At 40.1% G+C, this 23,509-nt stretch overlaps 1 protein-coding gene across 2 annotated transcripts; it reads right to left on the minus strand.

Annotated features, from left to right (window-relative positions):
* Positions 1-1,966: 1,966 nt before the first annotated feature.
* LOC127634610 (transmembrane protein 200C-like) lies at positions 1,967-23,346 on the minus strand. 2 transcript variants are annotated; one of them, XM_052114224.1, is made up of 2 exons: positions 23,200-23,346; positions 1,967-4,243 (listed from the first exon to the last, which is right to left on the minus strand). In XM_052114224.1, the coding sequence occupies exon 2, from the start codon at positions 4,220-4,222 to the stop codon at positions 2,606-2,608; it is 1,617 nt and encodes a 538-aa protein (XP_051970184.1). In that variant the 5' UTR covers positions 4,223-4,243; positions 23,200-23,346; the 3' UTR covers positions 1,967-2,605. The 2 variants fall into 2 exon arrangements, with proteins under 2 accessions (XP_051970184.1, XP_051970183.1); XM_052114223.1 differs by lacking the exon at positions 23,200-23,346 and adding an exon at positions 22,759-23,097.
* Between the last annotated feature and the right edge of the window lie 163 nt (positions 23,347-23,509).

The following is a 23,509-nucleotide window of genomic DNA, read 5'->3' on the forward strand; positions in this document are numbered from 1 at the left end:
CACACTCTCTCTCTCTCATACACACACACACTCAAACACACCGTGTCTGTAAAGGTTTGTCTTTCAACTGACGTTTGTGTTGGTGTTTTCCCTCCAAACTGATGTCACTTCCTGGGGGATGATGTCACTAAGGAACAGCTTTAAAGAAATATTACAAAAGAGTAACAGGAAGGGATGCTGTTGGAAAAATTAAAAAAATGACGGTCATACTTCACGGAAGGACCTGCATAATGAGATACAGTCACAGAAAGGTTTGTTAAAGTTTATGTGTGTGATGATCATATCTGTAGACATTGACACCAGTAATGTGAGCACAAACCTTGAGGAGATACTTCAGTATGAGATGTGCTCAGTGACCACGTTTACAAGCACTTAAGAAAGCAGGTTATTCCAGGGGTTTTGCAGAAAGCGTTCTGCAACGTCATATAAACGAGAATGCCGTTTAAGGGATTAAGAGAAAGCGGTTTAACACACCTTGGTTTCTCCCAGAGGAAGCTGCTTATGTGATCACATTAGGGGCGTTCAAACAGGTTTTTGAAGAGTGCGTGAAACAGACTGAATTACAAACCTCATAGGATGGAGCCAAACAAGTCAACAGTTTTCTCACAATATGCAGCTTTTTGGTGTCCATGTAAACGGAGTCAAGTCTTGCTGCTGTTTCCATTGCTAATTAGCAGAATGTAATTGTTCCAATGAAGGCTGACAAAAACAAAATGGTATTGATGAGTTGACGGTGCCAAAGACATGGAAAGGAGGAGGGATATGGCGTAGTGGAGTTCTCGCCACTACCATCCACCCCAATGGAGCAGCCGCGGCCGTCTTCCGGGGGAAGGAGATCAGCCTGCCTGGAGATCAGCCGCCTGGAAGCAGAATAATTGTCACTGAATGCAAAGGGAGAAGGGGCTCTTAGCCGACCGCCTGGAGCGGTCAGGGCCACTACCAGGGGCGGAGAAGACCCCTACAGCCGCTGAAACGTGGCGGGGTCTGAGACCACCAACCGCGAGGGGCTCGCTGCCAACCGCCTGGAGCGGGAGAACCGCTGCCAGAGACAAGGGAGACCCCTTCTGTTCCCTGAGAACGCGGCGGGGCGTTCCGTCCACCAGGGGCTGGAGGACTGCCACCGATCTGCCCGGGGAGGAGCGGCTGTTGTCCGTAAGCGGGTTTTTTTCTTTCTCTCTCTCATCTCTCTCTCTCCCACTGCCACTCCACATTGGCCTTTTCCCTCTCTTTTAAATTTCACAGGGTTTTGTGTTGGGGTGGCGGGGGGGGGTACTACACTGTTACAGGGAGTACCCCTCTATTTTTCATTATTGTTTCCCTCCCCTATCCCCTCCCAGATTCAGGAAGGTGGGGATGACTTGCTGGCAGATGGGGCTTAGGACACGCTGTCCCCCAGGGAAAGAGGGGGGATGTACGTCAGGCCGGGGGCTGCCCGAGAGAATGATGGTGGAATGTGGCAGGGCCGAGGGCGGGGCCGGATGGTGATTCTGCACACTTATCAGGCTAATCAAGCCTCCGAGAGGGATACAGGCCGACTGCGGATGGTGGTGCAGGCAGCTGACCGTCCTATGTGTGTGTTTGTGTCTTTTGGTTTCAGTTTTACATTAAAATATTATTTATATTGTCAAGCCGGTTCTCGCCTCCTTTCCATTGAACTGCTTTACAGTAAATAAAGTAGTAGGTGGACGTTCAGGTGATGAGGACCAATGTCAGAAATGTGTTTAGCAGCCGGTAAGAAGTTTTCCTAAAAGATCACCCAGGTGAGCAAAAACACCTTCTTTTTGGCCAGATTTTGCTCTGAATGACGTCACACCCATTTGTTCTTCGATTTCGTATAAAGTATATCTGGGCCTTTAGAATGGAACACAACTTAATTTATTTTCTAGGGCTAAAACAGATCAAAGACGATTGATAAATCTTTAATTTATCGACCCCAAAAAGTATACCTTAACATCTCATATCTGAAATAGACATTTTATTTGAGACAATACTGAACTGTCAACCATTGTGCTAATGCATGGATCTGGAAAACATTACAATTCCAAACAAGGCGGATCCTAGAAAAAGCTTAAAATAAGAAACAACTGACAGCATACATGTGTAAGCTAACATTTCGGGGGCAAAATGCAAACATTTCAAGCAGCCAACCTTTCAAATCAAATATTGATATTGCTATGTATTCATTTTTATGAAGAATCAGTTATTTGGTGATTAAGAAAGTGCAAGTAGACGACAGTAAAAAACATGCTGCTCAGACAGCCGAACATCACCGATAAACTCAAGAAACAGCCACAAATATTCTACTACTGGAAGTATAAGTCTAGTGAAGCATAGCTGTGCTATCATGCTTAGAATCAGAGCCTGTTCCTTTCCTCATGGTTTTTGCTCAGAAACTCCTTTAGGAACCAGTATTAAAGACTGATTTTTCCAAACAGCCACCTGGTCTAACATACTAACAGTGCATAAGATGACTTTTGCTCTCAATGCAACTTCTGATTGCGTTCTAAAGACCAACTTTGCAAGTAAAACCATTGAAACCATTCTTAGTTTCATAACAGGATTATCAGCCAAGTCAAGTGTATTGAAGAAATCTACAGAATTCTAGTTAAACATCTACACTATCCATTTCCACATCCTCTAAAGTCGTGTCTGATTGGGAAATCATAATAAGTTTTTGTTTCTTTGAATATTGCCTGACCACGGCACTCTCTGGACTATCAGAGGTGTTCTCGTCTCGGTCAGTTTGATCGTGGAGCTCTTGGTCTTTTTCTAGAATCTCAACCGAGTTCTCGCGACTAAACATTGCATTGTCTGTGGACTCGAAAGACTCGCTGCCTAGACCCTCAAGTTTGGTGTAGCCTCCACTGCTGAGCCCTTCCAGTCGAGGGCAACTGGGGCATCTCGATCGCACCACCTGCCACTCCGCAGGCGTGGAAGAACAGATTCCCAGATCAATGGACCTGGAGTAGTCCGAGAGAGCACTCAAGGACAGGTGCGATCCTGTCGCCTTGCGGCATGGCGAAGACAGCGGTAGAAGCTGCACCTGGGAACCCTGCAAAGAAATGCGAGGGGCACCCTGCAAACTGCCGCTACTCTTGTAAACCTCCACCGAGTCCTGTGGAAGATCTGGATGAGTCTGAGCAGTCTCCACTTTGGCTTTTGTGATGCTTCTATATGCCACCAGATCCTCCAGACGTCTGCAAATCGCCTCTGTGTCCAAATAATCATGTTTAGCCTCTCCGGTTTTATCCGACCCCCTTCTTTCGGACGTCCCTCGATTGTTGAGTTTCATCATTGGAAGGGTGAAAGCATTGAAAGACGTGGACACAATGGTTCTGGTCTCCCATTGCTTTAACTCAGCCATACTGATACTGTTCTGATCTTGGTAAATACTGTACACCGTGTCTGTAAAGGCTTGTCTTTCCATAGACGGGAACCGTGGTGTGGTTGTAGACGGTCTTCGCGATGGAATCAGGCTACTTGGGTCATATCTACCCGAGCCCGGAGATGGCCAAGAACCCTTGGTCAAAGTACCAGTGCTAAATGAAGGGCTAGATTTGGTCTCTTTTGGTTGCGTATAGTTCACAAAACCGTTCAGCGGGGAAGGCTCTTTGCTCCGCAAACTATGAACATCAATGACGGTTGAGTAGATGTCTCTAAGGTTAATGATTTTGGTCTTTTTGTCTCTGTTTTCGTGAAGTACTGCATTAGCACAAATAAACAGGAAGATGCCGATGCCCATAATCAAAGGTCCAAAGACTTTCATCTTGTCTGAATACAAGTATCTGTCAATAAATGCAGCGAATGCTCCTAACTGAGGCGGATCCAATCCATTGGTCCTATTGGGGCCATTAAAGCTCCTCAAGTCTTTATCCATTTGATGCCAAGACTTGCTATTGACCGTCAAATTGACTAGTTCAGCTTCTCTGTTCTCATAGGACCTCTGAGCGTTTGGTGTGTTCAGCAGTCCCGGGTACAGTGGACTCTCTTTGGGCCAGTAGCCCAACACAGCCATGGCGATGCCAACCAGCAGCACCAGAATGCCAATGGCAGCGACCAGTCCAGGAATGGAACATAACTTCAGCTTTCCCTTCACCACCGACCACTTCGTTCTTCCTTTTTTCTTTGCTTTCCTCTTGCGCTTGTTTTCGGCATGGTTTCTGGCACGGAGGGAGTCTTGTCTCCTCGCAGATATCCGCAGCAGACCACCTGTGGCGATCATGATGGCGCTCAATTAATCATCCTGTGAAACAAAGAGAGACTGTTAGTGTGGGTAGATGAGAGGCTTTGAGATCTATACATACACACACATCATATATATAATTCAGTTGGCAGGACATGTTCTTTGGAAGTCTAAAGATGCTATTTTTCTGTTGCTTGTCAAATTGTATGATATGAGTGAGATTTTGGGTAAAACGGACAACAATCATTTACTCTATGTCCGACAGATATACATACACTCTCAGATTTCAGCTTAAACTTTGATTGCATTGACTGGGAGTTTTATGTCATTAATATGGATCAATACATCATCAATATCGTCATTGACACACAAAACTGAAATGGTTTTTCCAAGAAGAGAAAAGGAAAAGAATTATAATTAAAAGAGAATCTTTGAGTGTCTGGAGACTGTTATGACAGGAAGTTAAACACAACACTGAACATTTATTTTTTATTTTTTCAATAACAAACTTGCAAGATATTATTTATAGCATTTTCTAAAAACCTAAATGGACTTCACGACAAGTAAACAGTATTGAAATACTTTCCTTGCACCTTGAATGCATGAGTGTACGCAACATTTTCAAACATATTTTACAAGGTTAAAAATATAAACAGTCGCATGAATATCAAGATGTTTTCTCATGGTTACATCATTTGACCTGAACAAAATGCGTCTTTTTTTAAACTTCACACACAATCATGGGCGCCTAATGCGTCTGCTCTGGACCACATGACTTTGTTTTGGTCCAAGATGATTGTGGATGTAATGTTAAAGTGTATTTCAATCGATAATGATAAAAATGTAGTATTTACAATATTTGTGATTGAATTATTATTATGGATCGTTGTTATTATATACATTAAGTTAAATAGACTGAAAGAAATACCTGAAATGAAAACATATTTGGAAACTACATCGATACTCTAAGCAATACGAACTATGCAACTGTTTACTACATACAATATGTTTCTATAATTAATTTGTGCTGCTTAGTGTCATTTTTGGCATGTTTATTTCATAACAATGATGTTAAACTTGTCAGATGTACTCTTGTTTTTACAATTTGAGTTGTTCTTAAAGGGGTCATGTCATGAGGAATAATATTTTCCATGATATTTTGACATATTGAAACAAAAAGCTGCAAAAATGTCTCGTTCTCTACTTCCGTGACTTCCCTAAATCATGACGCATCTACAGCGAAAAACATCAATGACTACTTTTACATCAACACTGGCGCTTCAGTTATATGTATGTTCTTTCGCCCATCTGCGCCATTTTTAATTTTGGCGTATGAAAATATGCGCTAGATCCATTTGAAGTCTTTGAGCATTTTGATAAGTTTCAGGCAATGCTGTATGCATGTGCATGTGGATCTGTATGTGTATTCATCGTATTTCAGTGTGGATTTATTTAGTTTTTTGGCTCATATAAGTTGCTCATAATACGATTCAAGCTTTGCAAAGGAACTGTTATTGAAGGATGGGGCAGTTAAAAACACGATTGGACCCGATGCAAAACAGTAAGTAACAGATCCATTCATGTATATTTCAGATGTCATGACTGTTTGATACTTTATTGCAGATGAACAGTTTAGTATATTCGGACGCAATGAGTTGGATGTGCGTTTAAATCCTAATATGTTGTTTTATAATGTTGTGGAGATGGTTCATTCTCTTCAGATTGAGAAATATGGCTGATTTTGAGGGGCTGCACAATGTTAGTTTACATTGAAGTTTTAAGGATGCGCTTAGACCAAAACAGAGCGTTTCAGACAGAGAGTGGAAAATGATCATATATTACTAAATATGCTAAGGCATAACATGTTAGCATCACCTAACACAGGCTAGAAAGAGGCTAGCAAAATCTAGCTAAGTGCTAAAACATGCTAGCAATGCCTAACAATGCTTAGCAACATGTTAACAAAGTTAAAACATGCTAGCAATGCCCAACAATGCTTAGCAACATGCTAACAAAGTTAAAACATGCTAGCAATGCCAAACAATGCTTAGCAACATGCTAACAAAGTTAAAACATGCTAGCAATGCCCAACAATGCTTAGCAACATGCTAACAAAGTTAAAACATGCTAGCAATGCCCAACAATGCTTAGCGACATGCTAACAAAGTTAAAACATGCTAGCAATGCCCAACAATGCTTAGCGACATGCTAACAAAGTTAAAACATGCTAGCAATGCCCAACAATGCTTAGCAACATGCTAACAAAGTTAAAACATGGTAGCAATGCCAAACAATGCTTAGCAACATGCTAACAAAGTTAAAACATGCTAGCAATGCCCAACAATGCTTAGCGACATGCTAACAAAGTTAAAACATGCTAGCAATGCCCAACAATGCTTAGCGACATGCTAACAAAGTTAAAACATGCTAGCAATGCCTAACAATGCTTAGCGACATGCTAACAAAGTTAAAACATGCTAGCAATGCCTAACAATGCTTAGCAACATGCTAACAAAGTTAAAACATGCTAAGCAATGCCCAACAATGCTTAGCAACATGCTAACAAAGTTAAAACATGCTAGCAATGCCCAACAATGCTTAGCAACATGCTAACAAAGTTAAAACATGCTAGCAATGCCCAACAATGCTTAGCTGACATGCTAACAAAGTTAAAACATGCTAGCAATGCCTAACAATGCTTAGCTGACATGCTAACAAAGTTAAAACATGCTAAGCAATGCCTAACAATGCTTAGCAACATGCTAACAAAGTTAAAACATGCTAAGCAATGCCCAACAATGCTTAGCAACATGCTAACAAAGTTAAAACATGCTAGCAATGCCCAACAATGCTTAGCAACATGCTAACAAAGTTAAAACATGCTAGCAATGCCTAACAATGCTTAGCTGACATGCTAACAAAGTTAAAACATGCTAGCAATGCCTAACAATGCTTAGCAACATGCTAACAAAGTTAAAACATGCTAAGCAACGCCTAACAATGCCTAGCAACATGCTAACAAAGTTAAAACATGCTAGCAACGCCTAACAATGCCTAGCAACATGCTAACAAAGTTAAAAACATGCTAGCAATGCCAAACAATGCATAGCAACATGCAAAAATGTTGAATGCAAAAATAACTTTACTAACATTATCAGTGGACATCAGGGAAGATAATAAAAGTGCATTAAAAAAAAGCATTTTATGGCCCCTTTAATATATATATATAAAAAAAACTTTTAGTGGGTAAAAGTACATTTTTAAAATATTAATAATATTTTAAAACAAAATTATTTCAATGTTTATTTAAAAAAGTATTATTAATAAAATATGATTCCAAACTTTGCATACCAACATTAAACAACATTTTTAATACAATTTTTGTTTTTAAGAATTTCAGCTTAAATAAGACGTCGTTAAAAAAAAAAAAAAAAAAGAGTAGTTTATTTACTGTCTTCTGACGGTTACACCACATTAAACATTTCTTTTAACTCAGAATCATAGCAGATGTGTGTTCCAGTAACACTTTTTTGTGAATTGCATTTTGTTAATGCATTAATACCACGGTTGTCAAACTGGGGTACGCGTACCCCAGGGGTACGTGGACTGATTTCAGGGGGTACGCGAAAAAAGATCTAAGGGACTGTTCGTTTTTTATTTAAGGGGTTACCGGAGGAGTTTTGAGATCTGTAGTCAAAAAAGACTTGACCCTCCCTTCGCCAGCAATAATTTTTTCTATAACCCTCCAAAATGATTGTGAAAAAAGGCATGACCCTCCCCGATAATTTATTGATTACTTCTGTACTGGTTTGCGCTTGGCAAAGATGTTCAGCCATTGTTTTTTTTACAATCAAACGACTAAACTCCTGCTTTCTCATCTTACTAGGCTGTAACGATAGACCAAACCTACAATTCGGTTCGTATCACGATTTTTGATTTTAGATTTGAAAAAAATCATGTTTTCGGTGCTGATGCAGTGGTGACGCGTTCATGTAACATGCAAGGGTGGCGCTGCCAATAAAGTATCTAAAAGCTGCCACAAAGAACCGGCAAAAGTAATGATTATGAATATGTCAAATATAGCAAGGAGACATTTTAATTGTTTATTAATAAACAAGTGTTTGTCAGTGTCGACTGCAAAGATGAAGTTGGCGATGTTGACTCGCGATCTTCAGTAGCTATAGTGAACGCGCCAGAGAGAAATGCACATTTCATACGGATTACATAAGCAGAGAGTCTGATTTCTTTCGTTTTGAATTGTTCTGTTAAAAAGTAGACATTTCAAGTTTTCTATATATTTCTCAGGCCTGTGAGGCAAGTACCTTATACGCTGTGTTTCGGTTCATTTATTAGACGAGAGTCCAGTTCACGCGCCGGCGCCTCCGTGTCATGATGATCTATTTTCTACTATATTTACTTCTTATTTATTAAATCCAGGCAATTGGTTGATGAAACATTGATTAAAATTAAGATACAATTAATAAAAAACGAAATTCACTTTAAAGAAAGTTTTAAAGTCACTTTCAGAGCGGTCATGTCCGTAACGGAGAACTGTCACGTCCGTAACATTGTTTTTTCCTCATAAATGCGAACACGAAAAATTTTATAAAAATAATATTTTAAGTTCTGTGGAGGCCGACCCTCATCCGGTGGGTAGTATTACTTTTTGTTTTGCGCAGTGTAGTTCATAGAATTACTAAAACATATTTTGCCACCTAAAAGTTAAAGATTTTTTGTGTCACGTCACATGTGTATTTCTCTCATATTAAATATAAAACGCATGTGTAGACTGATATTTTTCTAATGTCTGGAGCTTTATTAAGGGAGTATGGATATATAAACAGACGTTTCAGTATTAAATGCATTTTCTGAGAATTTATATTTCAAGTTTTGACTGCAAATGTCACGTCCATAACGCTGGAATTGCCCAATTTTAAAGAATTTATCCTCAACTAGTTTTTTGCGTAGGTCTACGTATTTTATTATATTAACTTCTACTAATAGTAATTTAATTTAAGACCAAGTATAGGTACAGACTGTTTGTGGAAAATGATCTAAGACTGAAACTGTCCCCAATTCGGCCTAACATCGCTGCATTATGTAAGAACATCCAGGCACATCCCTCACATTGATTAAACTGGTGATGTGGATGGAGAGGTGGTAGGCCTATTCTGTGTGTTACTGTTTACTACTATTTAGTTTACTATTGTTAATGTGTTCACTTTTTATTATTATTTTACAACAGAGAAGTTAAGAACAATATGTCATCATATGTGAAAAGCAATACTTATCAGTATGTGAAAAGTTAACAAAATCTTTAATGAGATGTTGGATATGTGTTGTAGGCCTATTGTGTGTGAGATTGGGTGCATATCTGTTTAAAATCATTATATTCAGCACATTTGTATCATAGGTTGACTTTTGATGAGATTTGTATCATATGTTGACTTTTGATGAGATTTGTATCAAATTTTTATGATTCTATTCACTATTCTCGACGTAATTGATAAAAATAAATATTATTAAATAAAAAAAACCTTGTTGTTAACAATTGGTGGTGTTGGGGGTACTCCGGAAGATCTATAATGTCTCAGGGGGTACATGCCTGCTAAAAGTTTGGGAACCACTGCATTAATACATCCAGACTAAAATTATGACATAATTGAACCATAAACGTCTTGATCAGATTTCTCAGAGAACATGACTTAATGTCTTGGGTCGTTTTGTCATTCTCAAGTTGTTGGGAGTCCCTTCTTCAATGTAAGTCTATGGGGTTTTATCATCCACCAGACGTCTCTGTGGAATTATGATGCTCTGCATGTACAGTATAATAAAAACGGCAGAGAATTTGTGGCATCATCCATGTTTCTGTCTTATAATTTATGGTGCCAATTAAACCTTTGTCTTCCAAAAGGGACTTCCAGAGGGGAAATACATATCTGAGTTTCCAATAGCCAAGTTTATTAGTTGTGAATCATCAGGGTAGAAAGCAATGGCAAAAGATAATTAGTTTTAGTCATTTCTCTTTATGTGTCCTGCAGTGTGCTGCTGTGCCCATCAAACTCTTGATTATTTACACAGGACTGAGTCTCTCAAACACACCAGATAGACAATGATTTGACATGAATCAAAAGGATGTGTTGACTGATGGTGATTAGCAATAATGACCCTCCATGACTTCATGAAACTGCTGACTGCATGTAAACACAAGGCATGTAGCGTGTAATCGCTTGTTCTTGTCAATGCGTGGTCATGAATCTATCACACTATGATTCTAGAAAACTTGATTAAATGGAAAGTTGCATTGTTTAACACTATTTTCAGTATAGTGTTGTCACGGTAACGATACCACGGCAAAATTATGCTAATATGATAAAGTGCTTGTGGCACCACGTCAGGGTTCGTGGGTGGAAATGAGGAGACATGCTTCAGTTGTAGATTTGATTTTCTTTGCCTTTGTGTGCAGCGTTTGTACTCTTGTTACTCTCACAGTTACTCATAGTTACTCATAGTAGTGTAGTTACTCAACTCAACTCAACTTTATTTATAGAGCACTTTCAAAACCACAAGTGGAACCAAAGTGCTGTACAGAAGGTATAAAAGTAAAAACAAATAAAAACAATGCAAACATATGACAAAAAAACTTACAAAGCATTGTCAAAAGCTAAAGTGAACAAGTAAGTTTTAAGCGCACTCTGAAAAGCACCCAATGAAGGACAAGTTTTTACAGACAGAGGAAGGTCATTCCAGAGCCTAGGAGCTGCAACAGAGAATGCCCGATCACCTTTACATCTTAAACATGATCGCGGAACCATGAGAAGCAATTGATCGTTAGAGCGCAGAGATCTACTTGATTGACAGCGGCTGATTAAATCAGTAACATACTCAGGTGCTAGGCCATGCAGAGACTTAAAAACATACAACAAAGCTTTGTATTGGATTCTGTATCGTATGGGTAACCAATGTAATTTAATTAAAACCGAGTAATGTGCTCTCTTCTTAGTGCCCGTTAAAAGTCTGGCAGCTGAATTCTGAACGAGCTGCAAGCGGAAGAGAGAAGCCTGACTCACACCCAGATACAATACATTACAATAATCCAAATGGGATGACACAAAGGCATGAACAACCTTCTCCATATCATCAAAAGAAAGGATAGATTTCAATTTAGAAACTGATCTAAGATGGAAAAAACTATTCTTAACGACAGCATTGATTTGCCGGTCAAATTTAAGCTCAGAGTCAAAAATGACACCAAGGTTCCACACGCTAGACAATTTTTTCCCAGGAAACAACCCCAGGCAGTCATCATCCACACAGCCCTTATTTCCAAATAAAATCATCTCGGTCTTATCCTCATTTAATTGGAGAAAGTTATTCGCAAGCCAACACTTAACTTCGGCCAAACATGCACGAAGAGACTGAATGGCACATCTATGGCCATGTTTCAGTGGTAAGTAAATTTGAGAATCATCCGCATACAGGTGATACTGAATCCCAAATTTCTCAAAAATCGAGCCTAGAGGGAGCATATAAAGGGAAAATAAAATTGGTCCCAGTATAGAGCCCTGTGGAACCCCACACACAAGAGGGGCAACAGAAGAAAAATAATCCCCTAAACTGACTGAAAAAGTCCTATCCTTCAAATAGGAAGAGAACCATTTCAGGGCTAAGCCCTGAATACCAACCTGATTCCTAAGACGACCAATGAGAATGTTGTGATCAACTGTATCAAATGCCGCTGTAAGATCTAACAAAAGCAGAACAACACGGTTTCCAGAATCAACACCTCGTAGGATATCATTAGAGACCCTCAAAAGAGCAGATTCTGTACTATGACCAGCTCTAAAACCTGACTGGAATCTATCGGCGATGTTATTCCTCATTAAAAAGTCATTAAGCTGTGCATGCACATTTTTTTCCAGTATCTTCGAAATAAAAGGCAATTTTGAAATCGGACGAAAACTACTCATGTCAAAAGGGTCTAAGCCTTTTCTTTTTAGAAGGGGCTGAATAACCGCATGCTTAAAACTAACCGAACAACACCAGATGACAAACTAGTATTCATAATAGACAGAATACTTGGGCCAATGGAATCAAGTACCTTCTTAAACAGGGAAGAAGGGAGCACATCACCAGGGGACCTGGTGGGCTTCATATGAGCAGTTATATCATTAAGCTGCTGCAAAGAAACAGGCATAAAACAGGTTAATTGATTCGTAGGGTCAACACGAGTAAAACAAACATTGACAACAGATGAAATCTGAGATCTAATTCCATCAACTTTACCAATAAAAAAGTTTAAGAACTCTTCACACATCTTAGCAGAAGGAGTGAATGAAGGAGTAGTAGTCGGATGAAGAACAGCATTAACACTGCTAGTTACACTACAGATAACAATGCTGCACACTCTCTCTGGCCTGATTTGGCTACTTATACAGGTCTCTCCCTGCTATCACTAACTACGTTTCCATCCAAGGATTTCTTTGTGGAAAAGGTTTTAGCACATCAAAATAAAGCTGATAAAATTTAACAAGTATCGACATCATATTTTTCCTTTTAACTCAAGCACATAAACTCTACGTCGATACTTCAAATGTCACGAAAAACTGGTTTGGAAACACTTTTTGTTGATAAAATTGGCATTAATGCAAACATGTAGTGTCACATGACAGAGTTTGCCCCAATCGTTAGCCTGTGTTACCATGACGACAGTATTGAAAGCTGATTTATTGTACGTGATTATGGATTGATCTTTACGGCATATAGATCCGATCTGCAAACGGGACACTCCAGGAGTGCAACACAAATATCTCGTATCATGCACCGGTTATCAATAAGTACAAGGAGAACAAATGAATGAACACTGTGTGTGATTAATTTAATCGCTGTAAACATCCGTTAATTTATTAACGTTGCTTTTACACCCTGTTCAAAATAATAGACGGCAGTCACAGAATTATCACAGAACACAAACAACATCATTTCTGAGCACAAAGATGTTTAAAATTAAGAATAAATACACAATACTGGAGAAAACATCAGTGTGTTTTTCTGGAACACAATATAGCACAATTATATTAAATTATTGTTTAGCTTACTTTTGAAAAATGCTAAATTCCTTGTAGTAAATTAACAAAAAATTAATAAATATATGCTTTTTGAGTTCACTTTCATAAAATGAGCTTTTGAACATTTTATAATGTTTAAATATTATAAATCTTCACCTTGGATCACATTTACTGCTTCAGAAAATCTAAATGACATTAAATTAATTTGAGTTGATGATCAAGTTCAGTCGGTGGTTAAAGTCGCTGGAGAAATCTGTGAGACATGATGCAGTTGTGACGCTTTAGATGTTTATAATATTGAATATGAGGAATGTATCATGTATGTAACACTGATATCACACGCATCAATGTTTCTTTAATATCTGTCACACATCAGAAACACATCCATGATGATCCTGAACGTTTCTCCAATACTTGCTGCAGTAATATCGGTCCTGATGTCTCTCACAGGTCATCAGCTTGAACAGGGTCATGATGATCCGCTTTCGGGTCGTAACCGATGGCAACCTGCGACAGGTGCAACATCAGGACCGATATTACCGTCCCATCAGAAGAGCATCTGCTCCATATTGCCAATTAATGACAGTAAACTGTCTAATTTCAGTGAATTGTGTCAATAATCTCCATTTTACCCAAACTTCAGAGGATAAACATCCGTGACATCTGGAGGAGAATTAGTGATAAACACACATTTCTGAATGAACACAATTGCTCTCACGTTTCACACATCTCACACAGAAAGACAGACAGCACACTGGAGGTTAAGTCATACACTAAATAGGGAGCAAGGGAGCATCCTATAGCTCTCCTATAACTGTTCTGAGACCAGTACAGACAGACAGCACACTGGAGGTTAAGTCATGCACTAAATAGGGAGCAAGGGAGCATCCTATAGCTCTCCTATAACTGTTCTGAGACCAGTGCAGACAGACAGCACACTGGAGGTTAATTCATGCACTAAATAGGGAGCAAGGGAGCATCCTATATCTCTCTATAACTGTTCTGAGACCAGTGCAGACAGACAGCACACTGGAGGTTAAGTCGTGCACTAAATAGGGTGCAAGGGAGCATCCTATAGCTCTCCTATAACTGTTCTGAGACCAGTGCAGACAGACAGCACACTGGAGGTTAAGTCATGCACTAAATAGGGTGCAAGGGAGCATCCTATAGCTCTCTATAACTGTTCTGAGACCAGTGCAGACAGACAGCACACTGGAGGTTAATTCATGCACTAAATAGGGAGCAAGGGAGCATCCTATATCTCTCTATAACTGTTCTGAGACCAGTGCAGACAGACAGCACACTGGAGGTTAAGTCGTGCACTAAATAGGGTGCAAGGGAGCATCCTATAGCTCTCCTATAACTGTTCTGAGACCAGTGCAGACAGACAGCACACTGGAGGTTAAGTCATGCACTAAATAGGGTGCAAGGGAGCATCCTATAGCTCTCTATAACTGTTCTGAGACCAGTGCAGACAGACAGCACACTGGAGGTTAAGTCATGCACTAAATAGGGAGCAAGGGATCATCCTATAGCTCTCCTATAACTGTTCTGAGACCAGTGCAGACAGACAGCACACTGGAAGTTAAGTCATGCACTAAATAGGGTGCAAGGGAGCATCCTATAGCTCTCTATAACTGTTCTGAGACCAGTGCAGACAGACAGCACACTGGAGGTTAAGTCATGCACTAAATAGGGAGCAAGGGATCATCCTATAGCTCTCCTATAACTGTTCTGAGACCAGTGCAGACAGACAGCACACTGGAGGTTAAGTCATGCACTAAATAGGGAGCAAGGGATCATCCTATAGCTCTCCTATAACTGTTCTGAGACCAGTGCAGACAGACAGCACACTGGAGGTTAAGTCATGCACTAAATAGGGAGCAAGGGAGCATCCTATAGCTCTCTATAACTGTTCTGAGACCAGTGCAGACAGACAGCACACTGGAGGTTAAGTCATGCACTAAATAGGGTGCAAGGGAGCATCCTATAGCTCTCCTATAACTGTTCTGAGACCAGTGCAGACAGACAGCACACTGGAGGTTAAGTCATGCACTAAATAGGGTGCAAGGGAGCATCCTATAGCTCTCCTATAACTGTTCTGAAACCAGTGCAGACAGACAGCTCACTGGAGGTTAAGTCGTGCACTAAATAGGGAGCAAGGGAGCATCCTATAGCTCTCTATAACTGTTCTGAGACCAGTGCAGACAGACAGCACACTGGAAGTTAAGTCATGCACTAAATAGGGAGCAAGGGAGCATCCTATAGCTCTCCTATAACTGTTCTGAGACCAGTGCAGACAGACAGCACACTGGAGGTTAAGTCATGCACTAAATAGGGAGCAAGGGATCATCCTATAGCTCTCCTATAACTGTTCTGAGACCAGTGCAGACAGACAGCACACTGGAGGTTAAGTCATGCACTAAATAGGGAGCAATGGATCATCCTATAGCTCTCCTATAACTGTTCTGAGACCAGTGCAGACAGACAGCACACTGGAGGTTAAGTCATGCACTAAATAGGGTGCAAGGGAGCATCCTATAGCTCTCTATGTAGTTAAGTGCGTTCACTCCTAAAATCTGATCAAAAGTTCAGTTTCAGGCTGCAGATGATGTTTGGATCACTCAACATGTTTGACAGACATCGGAAAATTAATGATTGAATAAATTAATGAACATAACATTTGTAAATCGCTTTTCTGATACTACAATTAAAGCACTTTACACAGTGAATGGGACTCTCCTCAAACACCACCAGTGTGCAGCATCCACCTGGATGATTGACAGCAGCTATAGTGCACCAGTACACTCACCACACACCAGCTACTGGTGGAGAGGAGAGAGTAGAGTGATTTTTACAGTATAGTGTTCCCGTCACTGTACTGGGGCATTAGGACCCACACAGACTGACGGGTGAACACCCCCTGCTGGCCTCCCTAATACCTCTTCCACCAGCAACCTTAGTTTCCCCAGGAGGTCCCCCATCCTGGTACTGACCAGACTCAACCCTGCTTAGCTTCAGTGGGCAACCGGTCTTGGAAATGGAAAATGCTCACAGCAGTCACACTCAGGATGCTAAAGCTCCAAAAAGCACATCCCGAAAAGCAGCATAAATAAAATCTGTACGACTCCAGTGGTTTAATCACGTCTTCTGAAGGGATACAATCAGTTTTGGGTGAGGAACAGATACAAATTTAAATACGTTTTCACTACAAATCTTGACATCCGGCCTGACTGGATCACAGTTCATGCTTCAAGATGGTGATTCTACAATCAGGCCGAAAAAACAAACAAACGTGAACCTGAACCCCCCAAGACAGTTCCCCAATAGCTGTCCCTCAACCATTAAAGACCCATCCCACAGTCCCCCCAGGAGAAGAAATAAATAAATAAAAAAAATCAATTTTGTAGTGTTTATCAACCTTTTGGTGACTGTATTTATATATAAAAAAGAAGCAAGAAAGTCACATGAGTTTGAGATGGCAGTAAATGATGAGAGAATTACAATTTTGGGGTGAACTATCCCTTTAAACACAGTGTGGAGCATCAAAGACACTCTTCGCCCCTACCTAACATCTGTTCCTTTCTTAACACAATGCGCAGATGCTGCAGGCTGATCATGGAGGTTAAAAACAAATAGCTTTAAGAAACAATATCCCCACCCTTCTGTGTTGTCTGGGCTTCCATGTTTCCAACCACAAAGATTGACAGAACTTACAAATTCCTGAGAGTGTTTGGCAATGGAGGATTCCAGGTTTTAATGAAATAAAGCTGTGCCGACAGTCCAGACAAACAGATGAGCACACATGCAAGCTGCAGGAGTTCAAAGTGTGTGTGTGTGTGTGTGTGTGTGTGTGTGTGTCTCCACATCAAAGCACACAGTGTGAACAGAGACTTCAGAGAGACACAACACCTGAACTGACATCTCAAACACAGGCAAGAGAGGCTTATGGATCACAGTGACCTTTATGTTCATATAATATTGGGGGGTTGTACTTGCTTGTTTTGATTATTTGGGGGGGGGTATATTCACTTGTAAAACTAGCGCCAATAAAGAGATGTAGAAGAAATATGATTTCTCTATTCTCATGCAGTGAGTGCAGAGAAGCGTAAAGTTAATGGGGCTAAAAAATGACAGCCATTAGCATGACTTCACGAACCCTGCATGCACAAATAAACACATTTCACCAAGTATATGCTGCAGACATTCATTCACTGGAAGAAAATTAATGCTATGCTTTTCACCCCGGCAAAATTAATCTTGAAGATGGGTTCATTGGAAGCCAGTTCAGCAATTTCTCTTACTAACATTTGGATTATACACAGTGTGGGGGCCTGATGCACTAACAGTTCTAGCTACAGTATACAGTAGATTCACTAAATATCTATAGCAATAAACAACTGCTTTCAATCACATAGACCATGACTTTGCAAGAATCACCTGTGTATCCATTTCCCCCAATACTTTATTGGCTAAAATAAGCATTTGAATTTTGGATGTGTGCCAAGCACTGATGATGACTTATGAAAACAGAAGCAGTGCAACAAGTAAAATAAAACGCAAGACACATTTAAATGCATTGTTACTGTTAGGGACGCTGAAGTAACTCGAGACATGGCGCAACACTCAAAGAAGTCTGTCTAGAGCATGCTTGCATAGGAAAAAGATGGACACGTTTGGAGTGAACGCCCCCGGAGGTGTTTTCTCTTATCAGCGTCTCACTGTATAAACATTAGGTATGTACATACAACTGTATTTAATGAAAAACACTTTAGCAGTATTATGAAGCTTGAGTTAGTGGTCGTACTATTACACCAGTATAGGCTACAGTGGAACACTAAGATAACATTGAACCGTCAATTCTATCATTTATTTTCACGTTTTACTTTAGAATATGATCTGGCTAAATATTTGGACTTTATCATTTTACTGTAGCTGTCAAAATTACCAAGTTATCTCATGCGATTAATTAAAAAAGTCATGTTGAGTTCAAAGCGGTGCTCAACGTTGGCGTTGACGCACTGATGCGAATCATGAAAGCAGCTTCACGATTGCTGTAATAATGTGTACAGTCACAGTCTACCGGCAGATTAATATTGTGCAGGATGAGAGTTTAAGAGATTGAATTCCCACTGCAATGAATATGAAACCAATGTGGGGGAACTAATTCTTTCAATTAGTCAAACTCCCACTTTGGAGACTTTTGGAAACATTTAACGTTACTTGAATAGGTGCAACTTTAGTGGATTTCTATCTTAATACTGTAGAAGGATTTATTTATAAAATGTTAATAACGCATTATTTTGGGTGGTCTGGGTATCTCAGCGAGTATTGACGCTGACTATCACCGCTGGAGTCACGAGTTTGAATTCAGGGCGTGCTGAGTGACTCCAGCCAGGTCTCCTTAGCAACCAAATTGGCCCGGTTGCTAGGGAGGGTAGAGTCACATGGGGTAACCTCCTCGTGGTCGCTATAATGTGGTTCTCGCTCTCGGTGGGGCGTGTGGTGAGTTGTGCGTGGATCCACATGCACTACGTCTCCACGGTAACCTGCTCAACAAGTCACGTGATAAGATTCGCGGATTGACGTCTCAGATGCGGAGGCAAAGATTCATCCTCCGCCATCCGGATTGAGGCGAGTCACTATGCCACCACGAGGACTTTGGGCACATTAGGAATTGGGTGTTACGAATTGGGGAGAATAAGAGGAGAAAATTATAATAATAATAAATAAATAAAGCACTATATTGTTACATAATGTTTAGCTTTTTTCCTTAAAAATAAATGCATTTTGAGGGGAAAAAAGTATATATGGAGTTACATTTCAGCACTTTCAAAATCTGTGATTAAATCAAGATTAACTTAAAAAAGTATGCGATTAATCGTGATTAAAAAAATAACAACTGGCAGCACAAAATTTTAAGCATTTTTGTTAACAGACAGGAGTCCAAAAGAGAGGGGAAGCTCGCACACAATGTGTAAAAAAAAAGTCTTAAAATTGTTTAGATTATTGAGAGGCCAAAAAGTGCAAAGACAAAACATTTTCTATTTACATCATCATCAGTGTAACAATAGCACACCTGGTTTACACAGAGGGACTATTTACCGTATTTGTCCTAATAGAATTGACTTACAAATTGACAAATGTTTGCTAAATGTTATAGACATATATTGCCTCGTTATATGGTATGCATTGATTTAAAAATCAGATGTCTTGTAGATTTGTCCCCTTACCTGAAATAATGTCTTTAAAATTTGATTATAATTCAAATTGTGGTCATATTTAAGTGAAAATGTCACATTTCGTTTCGCAGCCCAGTTGACAGCCCAAATCAATAATATATTCCCCACCACACACACTACTATAGAGAGATCTGCTTTCAAATGGGGTGTTCACACAGATAGTAGCTGGGTTTCCATCCAACTACTTATCCTGAATAAAAGCATTTGATGTGAGAATAAACTCTCGAAATTCGCTTAAAATTTTATGTGCTAGGCAGCGGGGAATTTTCTTATTAGTTAAAATGTGCATTAAGGCGATGAAAGAGTTTATTCGCAAACCGATGATGTGTTTTGACCATTGGTCGATAGCTTGATGTGACTGGCCCAAAGACCTGGGCACACAATTTTTCGAACAAAGCCTTTGACATTCGGAATTGTTAAAACCCATAGATAGTCATTAAAAGTGGTTTTGAGAGCGGGCGCTCCAAGGTATGCGACGGCTGGCGGCGTGTGGGCATCACAGCCATTTCAGCCCTCATTATATCAGATATTACACTTATTCTGCGGTGTCTCCTGGCAGCATTTTATAAAATGAGGTACAGCTGCTCCTTCAAGACAATCCGGCTCCCTCAAGATAATGCGCATGAATAGAAACGTGCAACGATACGTATTTTATGTGGTCGAATGTTTAGAAATGTGCTTAAAAAATGCTAAACATTTAGATGGAAAAATCAGCTAGTGATGTGTAGCGACAAAGTAACCAGAAGACATTTTCACACATTTATGAGTCGTCATGAGGACAACGGCTGTTGACGATGCTGAGCTGAGTTCAGCTTTATGCTAATGAGCAGTGATGCAATGCAGCAACTACCATTGGGAGTGCAGACGGTGAAGTTCAAGTGATCTTTCGCCTGATTCAAATGTATAATTAATAAGTACAGTACCGCAATCTCTCAAGCGGTTAAATCGTTGTCGGTATGAACTAGGGCTGGGACAACGCGTCAACGTCATCGATGACGTCGACGCAAAAAATCCGTCGACGCAAAATATGCGCGTCGATTCGTCTGACCCAAAACAAAGATGGCGGCGCCGAAGTGAGTATGGGAATTCTTTAATTTAAAAGGAAACAATTCCGTGATATGTCGTCTTTGCAAAATGGAGATGGCCTTCCATTCTAGCACCACGGCAATGCACCAGCACCTGAAGAGGCGCCACCCGGGAGCAGCTGCAGATGACAGAGCACTGTACGTTTTTTTTCAACTCCCCACTTTGCACTCGATGTTGGAGTAGGCTATAATACGTTGTCGACACCTAAAGTTTTCGCTTATAGCTATTAATAATGCGCTTATAGACAGGACCAAGCAGGTAACATTTAATAAAGTCTCAACTTTCAAATTTGGTCATTCAAAGAAAATTAAACCATAAATAGGCCTACTATTTTGTGGCTCTTTAATGTGTCGTGACAGATTGCCTCAGTTAAAGCTGCTCGTGAACCGATCATCTTTTCCTTGTTAATTTATAGCATCAAATAGGCTAAACATGAATGTAGCCTACATCAGAAGGATGTTGTTTTAACCGCGGAAAGATGTCAGTACGGTAGCCTACAATCCATTATTCAAATCCACCGACGTTAATCTTCTCTCTCCTGACTAATTTGTCGGACAAAAATGGCGTATTATGATTGATTGATCAGATCGCCAGTCAATCAAACTCCCGGCAAATTTTTTTTTTTAACATTTTATACACCCCCACCCCCGATGAAACCGGTATTACCGGTGTTGTCACAAGTCGATTAATCGAATCGAAATCGAATCGGACTGGAAAAAAATGAATCGTTAGATTAATCGATGCATCGAAAAAATAAATCGCTAGATTAATCGTTTAAAAAATGATTGTTTATCCCAGCCCTAGTATGAACGCATCTTAACAGGGAATCGGTCTTCTAATGATGATATTATTGTCAGCTCTAAACCCTTTTAGCTTGTGGTAACAGCACAAACTGATATTCCAGCACTAGCACTCCTGTAGCAGAAATCTCTGCAGTTGATTTCGGTAAATCATGACGCCGTTGCACTAGTTATTCTGGTTTCTTGGTTTGGAGAGACTGTCAACTTGAACAGAGAACGGCGTACTCTTGCTCCGATGCACACTGAATGCAATAATTAGCTTTTATAAACATCATCTAATGAATCCCTGCATTCATTTTAGAGATGATTGCTTGTAGGACTTTCAAAAATATCATCCATGACTAACCACATCATACCCACAGTCACATAACATAAACAGTATCGTTTAGCAAACACAATCCTTTTTTTAGCAATTCTGACAAAGGGTTTTCCTTCTCCTGTAAGAACAGCTCATGTAAGTGTCTAATGATTTTTCGTGTTCATGATTTAGTTGATGGTTCGGTTACTACTAGTGCAGTTGGCCTTGGTGTATTTGATTTATAGGCCAATAAATATATTCCAGAACATCCCTATATGTTCTGAAATATATTTATAGGTGTGCTTGGCATTTTAGAGTGCTAAATATGGTGCCAAAAGAAGCATTGTGATCCTAGAAGACCTTAACAAGAGAGGCAAGCAAATACACTGAATATCAGCAGTATTCATCGACATTATTTGATCATCATATATGACCTGCGAGTCTTTTAAACCTGAAACATTGACCTGTTCACAACAGCCAAAGACCACCTGTGTTAGGCTACTACAGATATACATTTACCTCTTTAATAATTCATAATGGATCTAGTCTTTAATGGCTTTTAACAGGTCAGTGATGTTTGATAATGATGCAGTTTGAAAACATTTCACTTTATCTGTCTCAAGTAAAACATTTAATATCTGGACAGTTTCAGTAGCTAATGTTCCCACAAATTCAGCCATACTGCCATACTGTATACACACAAAACGTTTGATTTGAGGAACATAAGAATCTAAAAATAAATTGTGCAATGACTGGTAATATTTGGACATAAAATGGAGATTGTGAAAAAGAGCTAGTGCTCAGTTTAATCTATTAAAAGGTTTTATGTCGAAAAACATGGAAATATAAGACCAAATATAATCTGCTTTCCACAACAAGCTGAAACTGAACAGAAACGTGAAAATCAGCGAGATTTATGAGCAGAAAATAACGTGCGTAACAGCTCGTGACATTCGGACAACTGAACGAACCGTCAACAAAACACACATATAAATAAATACAGTCATACATCGATGATTCATAAAATCTGCTCCATTGATATAGGCCTAGTGGAGGCGATAAACGCGTATGAATCGCTTACCGTGGAATGTGACTAATAAACTGGCATCCAGATAATTAAGCGAAAACTTTCTCTTTTCGGAGGCTATCATTTTGCGTAATTCCAGTCAGGAATATTCCCGCGCGCGCGCTGAGCAGCCGTTAGTGTCTCGCGCGCTTATCAGCGGAGTGTCGCGCGACCTCCCGTCCGCCGGGATCTGATCCAGAGTTCGGTGGTTCGGGTTCAGGCTCGATTTCGGGTAACGGGGAGGTTCTGCTGTTACTGCAGCTGTTGTTAAGCTGACTCCCGGGTGTTGTTGCTATGACATCGCAGCCCGAATCCAGAGAAACTGCTGCAGGATTTGAATAACTGCTCTCCAAACTGTTTAGCCCGATGAATGACGCCGCGCATGATGCTCAAACGCACTCAGCAACGCTCATGTGATCTGAGGACTAGAGAGAGATGATGAAGAGAGGTGCTTACCTGCGCCCTCACGCCCCCGCGACACTGAGAGAGCGAGCGACGCGTTGTGGAGCGTTCAGTGTAGTCGCGTCGCGTTTCAGCTCCTGCGTCGCTTTGTTCACGCTCGTCAAACATAGGCAGAAAAACACAATATTCATGAAGCTCCTTGATCATATTTAGAATAGACACACTAAACAAAAATAGCCATGGCACCGCCACATACAGCACTTTTATTATTAAAAGTATCATGTAAATATCATGGCACATAGTATATCAAAGTACTATGATATTAAAATCTGAAACCATTACTGTGCCATGGTTCCATCCCAGA

The sequence above is a fragment of the Xyrauchen texanus genome, chromosome 41, assembly GCF_025860055.1.
Source record: "Xyrauchen texanus isolate HMW12.3.18 chromosome 41, RBS_HiC_50CHRs, whole genome shotgun sequence".
Taxonomy (NCBI): domain Eukaryota; kingdom Metazoa; phylum Chordata; class Actinopteri; order Cypriniformes; family Catostomidae; genus Xyrauchen; species Xyrauchen texanus.